An 11,233-nucleotide genomic window follows, 5' to 3' on the forward strand; every position below is an offset into this window, starting at 1 on the left:
TTTGTAATGACTGATACAGGCCTTTTTGGTTTGGGAGGGTGGTGTACATACGCACCCTTTAATCAGATCCAGTTTTTGAGATTGTTTGCACATGCCTGAGAGATGATGTAATGTATGTGACTCCATCCCTCTCTGGGTTTCCTGTGCCAGAGTGCTGTGGTGAGCTGCTGTCAGAAAAAAACTCTGCACTGCTTGCAGCAAACTGTGGGCCTGCGGATGGGGGTGGGTGTGGGGAGGGGCAGAGGGGTGGCCGTGTGAATGACTCAAGTGTTTCCACTCTATGAAAATAGAGAGAACGAGAACAGCAGGTTTATGTCATGTCTGTCAAGCACAGAAGGCATCAGTTCAAAGGAAAAATCCAAACCTAGAATCACAATCTGACAGTAAAATATACACTTGTGTGCTTATGTAAGTACAGTACAACTGTTGCCTCAGACCATGACTATTAATAAGCACCTCTCCTCCGCATGTGGAAAAAATAGACTTTAGTCCATGTCTTTATTTGAGATTGATGGTTCAGAGAGCACTGTCACAAATGGGATGTTATGTTTAGTCCCAAGTAAAAGGGGAAATCTCCTAAGATTAAAGGAGATATTCCTTGGTCACATAAAACCTAGCTTGCACGTTGCAAAATTAAGACTAGTTTAACATCAAACTCCAAGCCTGCCAAAGCAAAGGCACCAGCTGATAATAAAGAAACCTACAAAGCCACCAGTAACTGAGTGTAAAATGGATGATATTCTCCCCAGCATTTCTTTGACGTGGGCTGTCTGATAAGCCATGATATTAATGCAGATTTTTGAGCATTTTCTTTCCACTGCTGAAGCCCCTCAAGGTGAGAGCTGACATGATGGTGTCCTGCAAACACTGCCTCATACCTGACCTGGTTATGTAATCATCCAAACTGCAAACAGTGGACAGCAAGAAGAAATATGCAACATCTGTGAGTGTGTGTTTGATCTAATCTTTCTAAGCCTGAACCTATGCAACTGTTTGACTGAGTGCATCTTTGCTCTAATTATTAGGAAAAGCAGACAGATCACTATTTATATCAGAAGTGAGGCTGGGGTTATTGCTCTTTAAAATTTGACTTCAGGGAATAATGGGGCATGAATAGCTCTAATGAATAAAAAAGTGCATCCTGTCTTAAATGTCAGCTTTAACAGGAACAACAGCCATCTCAATTACAAGGCAGCCAAAGCAACAGTGTAGTATTCATTTTCCTTCCTTTAGTGTTAAAAATAGTGAGTTATCTCAGCCTCATAATGTCAAACACATTCTGCCAAGTGAAACTGCCAGAACAATCACTGTTCAGAGTGGAAAAATAATTATTACCAGTGCTATAAAACGATGGTTGGCTCTTGGAATCCTCTCTGTGGGTTTGATTGTAATAAAAAGTTTACATTTTATAGGCTTGCTTAGATGTTTAAGCCACAACTTTCCATTATATGATGAGTGGATCCCTTCAGTCATTTGTTCCTCAGTATCCAGATTTAAAAAGTGCTTTACTATGATTACTTTCACAATGGCTCCAGTTGTTAAATGTTTATAGATAAACAACCCTCATGAACTAAAGTGTGTGTATGACCCAATCAAACCAAATCAACCAGTTCCCTTCAACAAAGAAGCTCCTATTCTACTAAAGTGTGTGCAAATATATAATAATATAAGTATACAGTATGAGTTCAAATTTTATAAAACAACTAATTATGAAAGACAGGCTCATTTCACCTCATTTATGTGTTTTACAAAGTTACTGGACTCGCTGGTGATTAACTGGCTCCATCTGGTGGGTGAAAATATTAACTTAGCACGGGTGTAATACAAATTAATGTCCAGTAGGGGTCAGAAAAAATATTACTGCTACATTATTGTAGAGCTTATTGAGAACAATCCTGTAGGTGTCCTCATTATCCTATCATCAACCATATGTAAAAGCATAAATTGCATTTTATTGTAATCCATACACAAAAGTGTAACGCTTTAAACCACCTGTATATGAATGCTCCTATCTAATTCACTTGATCAGTCTAGTTTATTTTCCTTCAGTGATAACAGACTGAAATGAACTTCAGTCTCTCAGATCACCATAAAACCAGAAGTCTTACAGGCCTCAATAAGACGTGGCCTATGGCCTCCTTAGTCTCCTTACAAATGATGAACTGATGCTCAGAGTGATATCGCTCTGATTACAATATCTTCTCTCCCAAGACCTGCGGGTGCAATTGGATCAGGAGGCAGCTCAAGTTATTGTTGTCATGGTAACCTTGTGACAGATGACTCACACTGATGTTGCTTCTCCTCCCTCTTTTCATGTTTCCTTTTGTTTCCTTTGTTTGTCTTTGCCTATAAGAGAAGGTAGGGTGATGCAAGGGTAGTTAACTGATTCCTACTGTCAGCCAGTCTGCCAGTGCAATCTCCTGTTGTTGTTTGGACTCCTGAGTAGATCATAGGAGCTCGTATAATTTACATTTTTTTTATGCCAGTGATTTTTGCTTCTCCTCCTCTTAATATTAGCAGAACTATTCCCATGTGTATTAGGATTATTCAGACCCAAGGATGTGGTGCAAATACAACATGAATAATGAACTGATTTGCAGTTCAATCTAAAACGTGTCATCTCACATTGAGAACATGTATAATTAATGCATCGAGAGCCCTCCTCCTGGTCTCTCTTTGTACTATTACATAAGTTTAATGACCTGATTTCCATTAGAAAATGCCAGACAGTGTGATTACCGCAGCATCATTTATAACCAAGAGAGACTAATTGAATAAATGAATCATTCAGAGATCCCAAATCCACTTGCTGCTCCCCAGTATTTGTTACTCAGCAAATTAGGTTTCATGGAGGTACAACCTGTGCATCCTAAAGTACCACCTGCAGCCTTTGTCTCCCCTCTAAATTATATATTACTGGCTTTCACCAACACTACATTCAAATTACTTAGTATGTTAATAAAAGTTTTAATGTTATTGTTTTCCATTACCAGCACTTTATTTGAATGTGTGAGTTGTCACATGCTTTATCTTCCCAAATAGGACAAACAACTGCAGAGAATTCAGTGCCATTCTGAGTTTTGAATAATCATGAACCATACAAAGAGCCCAGACTCACAGGGACAGGAGGCATTGTAAATTTCCACCAGCTACCATCCAGTAATGAATACATGATGAGAGAAGTTCTGTCCGTCACAACGAGTGCACAGATTGGCAATTACATGACTGGGAATTATCTTGTTGTTCATTTATGGTCTTTCATTTATCCTCCTACAATGATTAACTGACCTGTTGCTCCTCAGTTTACAGCGTTCCTCACAGGATGGCAGGCTGCAGATGGACATCTGATGATAATAAAAGATATAGGTTTTCATCACACTCTGTATTAGAAAAAGTTGCAATAATAGAGATATTTATTACATGGCAAGTAGAAAAGTAATTCATGTTTGCTCAGGCTATCAGCAGAGCCAAACAATGAAAACATTAATGTACTGAAAATGAAACCTTTACTATGTAATTATTGGTATGATCAAACAAATAAAATCTAAATTAGTTTGATAAAAAAAATAAAAAAATAAAATAAAAAAAAAAAAGCAGTACCGCCAGAATGGAAAACATAGTAGAGCAACTATATATTCTTGATCATGGCTGTAATTACCATCAGTGTTCAAAATGCTATAATAATGGTTAAAACATGATTTTGAAGGATGAAATATGCTACTGTAAATGGAGAGTAAGAAGGTCAAAATATTTTTTGTCCTAATTTTCTGTTTAAGTCTCTTTACTGTAACTGGATCTCCCCAGTTTCATTCTGTCTTTCCACTCTAAAGACAAAGGTGAATGTTTTCTTTGTTCTAGTATCAATATAATCACCGGGAATATGGGAAACTTCAGTTTAGTGAATAAACAGTCAGTTCTTCATTCAGCAGGCTTTATGACGCTGATATCCTAGCTTGGGAAAATCCCTCATATATTTTTCATAGCTTTTACCATGTGGTGATATTAGAAAACACATTATTTTCCTGCATGGTTGGTCATGGGACTGTCAACCAGGTTCCTCTCAGACGCTGTCCAAAGTGATCCCTCATTGAACAGCTCTGGCTTCAGATGCCACATGCAGTGACCTGCTGAATGTTTCCACCCAATGTGAAAAGATCTCTCCAGACCTACTTCATTATTTGTCACACAAGAAAAGTGAGTTAACTAATCACCAACTCAATATTGGACTTAAGGACCTTTTACTGTAGCAATCTAATGAGTGATTATTTTACTGCTGTTTTACAAGGTCTACCTAACTAACACGAAGTAGCTCTCCGGTAAAAAGGATAAGCAGCATAACTCCATAAGTCCAACCGTCCTGCATAGGAGACTAAAAGAGTCACAGAACAACTGAAAACGGTGTATACTTTGTAATTATTTTGTGTCACCTTGTGGTTGTTTTTTAACTGAGCTCTTTGACACAATGAGAATGCTCTTCCAGACCAGTTATATAGTAACTTTGTAAAGTATTCCATATTCATAGTTCTGAATTTTTCGATGAGGAAGATAGCTGTTTGTTTGGTGAAGGTGTTGTTATAGGTAGGCTAATGCTCGGGGTTGTCTGGGGCAGAACGCTGCCGTTTAAAATTAGCTACATAGCTAAAATATCTTAAGCCTGGAACAAGCTAGACCAAGGACTTTAAACGTATGTGCTGCAGCTTTATTATCAGTACAGCTTTCTTTTATGCTATCGTTTTGTGTGTACAAAGTAATACAAAGTAGAAACGTTGTACTTTTTTGTGCAACTTTCTTACCTTTTATCAAAAAATATGATGATAGGGTGTATCTGAGATCTTCGTTTTAAACAAGATTTCAGTTTTTGTGTACTCCAGCTTATAACGAGTACTTGTACTTCATAGTCGTTCGGTTAAATATATATATTTATGTTGTGAATTATTTTGAAAGTGAATCCGGAAATGTGTTATTGACGTTCCTCCGGGACGTTCTGACGCTCTGTACGACTTCACGTCAACGTAACGGCTCTATGACAAAAGCGAGCCGTGAGGTAGTGGTCTCCGAAACATGTCTGTTATCCCCTGGGTTGACATGCCGAACGTGACCGGGGATGGGAATCTCCCTGCCGCTTGAATCAGCTATCTACTGTACAGCTGCGAGTCAACTGGAGCGTTAAAACAAACAGAGGCGAGCGGGCTCTTTATTTATTCAAGAGAAGATGGCGGAGTTCTCGCCCGTCCTACCGATGCGGGATGGAGGAGGACGGTTTGGCCAGCCCATCTTCCCTCGGTCCAGGTCCGGTTCCGAGTCAGAGAGCGAACTGTCCCAGAGCCTGGCCCGGACCAAGATTCGGTCGTACGGAAGCACGGCCAGCGTCACGGCCTCCCTCGGGGAGAAATACATTGAGCATCGGGTTACAGACAGTGATACCCTGCAAGGGATTGCTCTCAAATACGGTGTTACGGTAAGGTTGCCACACAACCACTGCAATGTTAGTTTGGTCTTTATGTTCATCTTGACAAGAAGATGATGGATTATGAAATCAGGGGGTAATACATTGTATCACTAGTCTATTCACTTTCAAGAGGAGCCAACCACAACATCACACCTATTTGCCATTTCATGTTTACTTCTGTGTGCGCTGATCTGTCAGCACACCATAGTTTGGTTCTCTTTAAAATCAATCAATGGACCAAAGTAAACTTGACTCCCAAAGTGCCTCATTTAAGTCTATGAGCAGTCAGTATTATGCTGGTGTTGCAACAGCAGGAGTTTCAGCATCCTGGAAAGAGATGTGACCCAACACAAAATTTCTGTATTTCACTTCACCTAGTGGGAATAGGGGTTTACTGGGATTAACTCACTTCTTGATTTTACTACCATTTTCAAAACATGTGCCATCACTAATGAAGTGAAAGGTTTGTGCTCACTAAAGGCAACAGGATCAGTATTGTTTAGAAATAAGGAAGTGGGTAATGGGGAGAGGTGGTTTTCCTTTAGATGGCTCACAATCATAGGTCACGCTCTCCTCCACACAACTTTCAAAGTGAAAACACAGGTGAGCAAAAGTGAAAAGTTTATCAAGTTTGCACACACACTTCACCAGCTAAAGGTGCAACCAGGTAAAGTTGCAACAAAGTTGCAATGTATTATAACATAATTAAATGGGGTCCAGCAACAAAACTTTTACCCCAGGAAGGCCTTACAGAGTAATCCAGCAATCTTCAAGCTACTGTCTAGATAGAGTTTATTTTAGAAAATATTCTTAATTCTACTTTTTCATACTAAAAAAACAAAACAAAAACACTTTGGACAATTACCTGCCACAAGTCATCCACTCCTGATTTGGTGGAGGATACCCCCTGAGCACACTAAATGTTAGTTTCCTCACATTTTGAAATTGTAAGATGGCAATTTGATGTTTGGAAAGAAGCTAAATCTACATGCAAAGACTTTGTAAATTAAGCAATGCAAAATTTAGCATGCTCAAACAGCTGCTAACACACCTTAGATAATCTTACAGTACAGGTTCAGTGAGCTTGAAGGTAATCAGGTAAAAGCCTTTTACTTTTGTTTCATTTACAAGGAATCAAAAAGATTTAAAGGCTGAATGTTAGGTAAGCACAATATTAACAGTGTTTTATGTTGATGAAAGATAATATCCTTTTCTAACATTTATATTTATGTAGAGTGTAAAGGACAAAGACAGAAGTGATACTAGTCATGGTGGCATTCACAGAAAAGTACCTATTAACACTATCCTTTTTGTTGTCGCCCTGATATGCCAGATGGAGCAAATCAAGAGAGCCAACAAGTTGTTCAGCAACGACTGCATCTTCTTGAGGAACAGCCTCAACATCCCTGTGGTGTCCGAGAAGCGCTCCATATTTAATGGACTGTCTCTGGAGTCTCCTGATGGGGACGGGGAAGCAGCATGCCAGGAGGCAGACACACCCTGTATAATGACGCAGGATATTGAGGGACCCTCGCCAACTGCTTCCCCGCCCCCCGGGGACTCCAAACCCCCCCAGCCCCAGCCCCAGCCAGAGGAGCTGTCAGCCAAAGACTTCTTACACAGACTGGACTTGCAAATTAAACAGTCAAAGCAGGCTGCACGCAGGCTGAAAGAGGAGGAAGTAAGGTGAGGTGGCCACACACACCCAGCCGAGTGCTACTTATTTTCTGTGTGTTGACGATAACACTCTTTGAGACCAGACTGTGAACGCTCACTGCCAGTAATTTTATTTTGGTGTTTTACTGAATTAGAAAACATCACCTGGACCAGCTCTTCCCTAATGGTCCAGTTAGACCTGTGCTGGCGGAGCATGGCATCCAGTCAGATTGTGTTTATTCTGGGTGGGCCGCTGACTCTTGCCTCACATTCAGAATAATGGTTGATGGATACCTGCTGCTGTTTCTTGGTTTGGTGTTCTCTCAGTGAATGACTGTGAACACTGAGTCATTTTTTCAGCCTGCCAAATTTTGAGTGTTAGTTGCATCTCGAGAGGGTTTAGTTCGCAGTATATATTTGTACAGTTTCTACGATAAAGCCCTGCATCTGTAGGTAAAGCTTGGGTGTTTTGCCACCATGCTGTTACAGTTCATAGCCCCCTTTTCCCAATAGCAGATGACCACAGCTCAAAGACTCACAATGGGACTAACTAACTTATCATCTTACGCTTAGTTTGCTTGTAGGAAATGGGGCCCAGATTCTTGTCCCTGAGCTCAGGGGGTGATTGTCAGAAGTTCCAGTCAGCAGGAAGACAGACAAACGGTAGGGAAAGTGAAAATGCTCTCACAAAAGGTAGATCCAAGATCAGAATCATGGTATTCCGGATCTGACGGACTAGTCAGATGCCACAGTTATGCAACAGTCAGGTATTTAAGCAGGAGATTTGGCTTGCTGAATCAGGCCTGAGTATGTCTTCCTGACACTGCGTGTTGAGACAGGGAACGCTTTCACGTCTGCTCGGATAGTGAGGTAGTAATAGATGCCTGGCATACACCCATTCATAGAGAAGCAGGCTTTGTTGGTACTATCAGTTTAATGAGGACTGAGTCACACTGCAGCAGTCTCCTCTACAGACACATACCCTGTTTTTCCACTTCAGGCTCTCTAAAAGTATTTGGCTCATACTGTAACAGCTGTTATGTTAATGCTCTTCATGCTGAGCTCAGGATAACATTGTCAGACTGTAATATTACAGTCCACACCAGCTACACCAGCATCAACTGTCCAGTTTTTGTCCAATTTCTATTATGAAAATATGAAATCATGTTTCATGTTCCAGTTTCTCCCGAAAGAATAAATAGCGTTTTACCATATTAACCTATGAAACAGTTCATACCATATCATGCCTCTATTATGTCTTATACAATCACAGAGTAATACAATTTTGCATTTTCACTATATAGCGTAATATTATAATTCAGTTTTCAAGAACAGCGTGAGAAGAATTGCTCAAATCAATAAATCTTTCAGTCATATTTTAAATAAAGATTTCATAACTGAATTATTCTGTTAAATACATTTCAAGGACTATATTCATTAGGATCATGCAATTAACAGTCATTACTTAGTCCATGTTTCAAATACTCCTAACATTGTGACCACTATCTGTCAATGTTTCCTGACAATATTCTATGTTCACTGACTGCATAACATTTCCTATTATTTTTATTATGATGTGCCAGTAACTCTAAATCTGCGTTTTGTTTGACAAAGGCACGTGCCTTGAGTAAATGTGTTAGACAGAGTTTCTATTTTCTCTTAAAATGTTTACTCACCAGCTGAGGCAAAGTGGAGCTTTATGTTAAGCCCAGTCTTTGACTCCAGCCACATCTAAGACTGTGCCTGTGGAGCTGCAGTGTGTTTGTTTAGACAGAGGCTCACTTCGTTGTTTCCACACAGTCCTAGAGCAAACAGAGACCGCATGCCTGTTTGGCTTTCTCCCTAAGATGAAACAAACCACAGATCTCTGAAGCTTTAAGTGTAGGGAATAGTGTAATGGAATAGCAGATACATTTCCTTTAGAAGACTTCACATTTTAATATATCTTCTAGGTTGATATCACTACCCATAATATGATTATGGATTTACATTGTGACAATTTGCCTGAAAATGTGGCCACATGATTCTACAAACTCCAGGTCCAATGATATCTTCCCTGTCACTTACATTTATTGTAATCATTTAAGAACTTTATTTATGCTGCACTTTTCAAAGCAGGAGTTACATAATGATAGTAAACAAACAAAAGGATATTAAAAAGAAAAGATTATGAGGATAATAGAGTGATTAAAAAAAGACACACACTCTTGTGCTAAATAAGATGCAAGAAACAAGTTCAAATTTATGAGTCGCAACAAATTTGTAGTAAAGTAAATTAGAACAAGTTTTAATTAAAATTTTCAGTTGTTAAATATGTAAATGTACAGTATGTCAAAAAAGACTCAGATAGACCAATTATAGAAAATCTGTATTTTCAGAAGTAATTTAGAACAAGACCTTGAGTTTGCTAGCTTCATCTCATCAACTGGGCTGTTTCAAAACACTCACTTAATTCTTGATGCCGTAAACATAACCTCATGAAGTGGAATCAAAACTTCTCTGTTCACCTGGTTGTTCTATGGACCAAGACCTGGCTCAGTATATAACAGTAGATATAGATAGAGATACTGTCTCAGACAGACAAACTAAAAGACAAGGTAAAGTTTAGAATTTGCTCAAAGGTGGTTCGAAACAGCTGAGTAGTGTAGGATTAGACAGGTTTTGCTCTGCACCGCATCTTTAGGAGAACTCAATATCTTTGGAATCTATTTGAACAGTTAGCCTTTTCCATTCTTCACCTTTCTTGGAAGGTTTAAAGGATTGATTCTGTTGCTCCTTTGGGATGTCAGAGGTCTAATATAGACAGAGAAAATCCTCCACTCTGTGGCTGATCTGATTCAGCCTCCTATTTTACTGTTCTCTCATCTCACATTTCTTGCAAATTTATGATGTAAAGCTTTCATTTCCAACCTCTATTGATTTTGACCCTTCCATATTTCATCCCCTAATTATTAATATTTCTCAGCAGCTACACTCCTCTCTGTGAATTGTTTAGGCATAGACAATACCTCTTGTGATGGCTGGCAGTTCTTAAGTAGCTTTTGTAAAATTGTGGTAAGTTAAAAATAAATAAATGAATGTAAAACTTTTTGATGGGTGTGCTGTAGCAAGAGGTTCTTTTCTGGCCAGATGACCTCTCAGCTGTGACCAAGAACAATACGGCTGTTTGATTAGCCTCATCCATTATTCACACACTCACCTAGACGCTATGGTGACGTTAAGAAGATGGAGAAAGAGAGGAAGTGTGTGTGTGTGTGTGTATGTATGTATGTATGTGCTGTTGTATTCATGTGTTTCCACTATGGAAAAAAAATTAAAGGTTGTATATCTTCTCATTTGCAGGAGCAGTGAGGAGGACTACACGGCCCCCACAACGTCATACCAGGAGATTTAAATGATCAGTCTGTTTACCTGAAGCCCTGTGTCAGTCACACACACACACACACTACCACAATGTCCTTGCTTTTGTTTTTTCCTTTACTTTTTTGCTTTTACCAAACCACCTCGAACAGAAGTGTCATGTTTGCCTTTTATTTATTGATATGCAATTGTTATAATGTATATGATGGTTATTGTTTTGTATGGTTTTACTGGGCGCGCAGAGGAGCATCTGATATAAATAGCATCAGAGCACATGTGCCCATCCACTCATCTTATGCTTCTGAAGCTGCTGTACAGAACCCACCTGCTGCATATTTTCACATAAGCACACACTCGCATACACTCACACACAGACACACAGAGAGCGCTAAGCAATTCCAGAAGGATTAGCTTGTTAGACTTGCTAACCGCTTCTGATGTTCTCAATCCCCTCCTAGAATAGTATCATTGGAAAGCATATTCGGGCCTTCCTCATCAGTGTTTACCCTGCCTGTGTGAGCTCACCCCAAACAGAGGCGGTGGATGGACTCAAGCCTTTGTTGCATTTGCTTCATAGAAGCTTTTTTTTTTTTCCTTTGGGAACAGAAGGGATTCCTCTATTTTTGAAGTGTGAATGCATTATTTATGTGTGTGGAGAACTGTCTGTAACAGCTGTTTTATTGTGCTTTTAAATTCTGTTTGGTTTTATTTGGAGAATAAATATGTATTTACAGCAGACGTGGAAGACCTCGAGTGTTTTCTTGACAA

The 11,233-nt window shown here is 39.4% G+C and overlaps 1 protein-coding gene and 1 long non-coding RNA gene across 2 annotated transcripts; one reads left to right on the forward strand and one right to left on the reverse strand.

The window, feature by feature from the left end:
- Positions 1-799: 799 nt before the first annotated feature.
- Positions 800-4,943, reverse strand: LOC108887917 (uncharacterized). Its single transcript, XR_001961714.2, has 3 exons — positions 4,794-4,943; positions 3,289-3,344; positions 800-2,346 (listed from the first exon to the last, which is right to left on the reverse strand). It is a non-coding gene; the product is annotated as an uncharacterized LOC108887917 (long non-coding RNA).
- A 71-nt stretch (positions 4,944-5,014) lies between these two features.
- On the forward strand, positions 5,015-11,203 carry lysmd2 (LysM, putative peptidoglycan-binding, domain containing 2). The gene is made up of 3 exons (XM_018683615.2): positions 5,015-5,458; positions 6,783-7,135; positions 10,448-11,203. The coding sequence occupies exons 1-3, from the start codon at positions 5,213-5,215 to the stop codon at positions 10,497-10,499; spliced, it is 651 nt and encodes a 216-aa protein (XP_018539131.1). The 5' UTR covers positions 5,015-5,212; the 3' UTR covers positions 10,500-11,203.
- Positions 11,204-11,233: the final 30 nt, after the last annotated feature.

The sequence above is a fragment of the Lates calcarifer genome, linkage group LG2 (genome assembly GCF_001640805.2).
Source record: "Lates calcarifer isolate ASB-BC8 linkage group LG2, TLL_Latcal_v3, whole genome shotgun sequence".
In the NCBI taxonomy this organism is placed as follows: Eukaryota; Metazoa; Chordata; class Actinopteri; family Centropomidae; genus Lates; species Lates calcarifer.

Bases quoted from the DNA above. Each gene is read 5' to 3' on its own strand.
- lysmd2 (XM_018683615.2), top strand. From the start codon at position 5,213: ATGGCGGAGTTCTCGCCCGTCCTACCGATGCGGGATGGAGGAGGACGG. The intron at 5,459-6,782 runs GTAAGGTTGCCA...CTGATATGCCAG, and splicing joins CTCTCAAATACGGTGTTACG to ATGGAGCAAATCAAGAGAGC. The intron at 7,136-10,447 runs GTGAGGTGGCCA...TCTCATTTGCAG, and splicing joins CTGAAAGAGGAGGAAGTAAG to GAGCAGTGAGGAGGACTACA.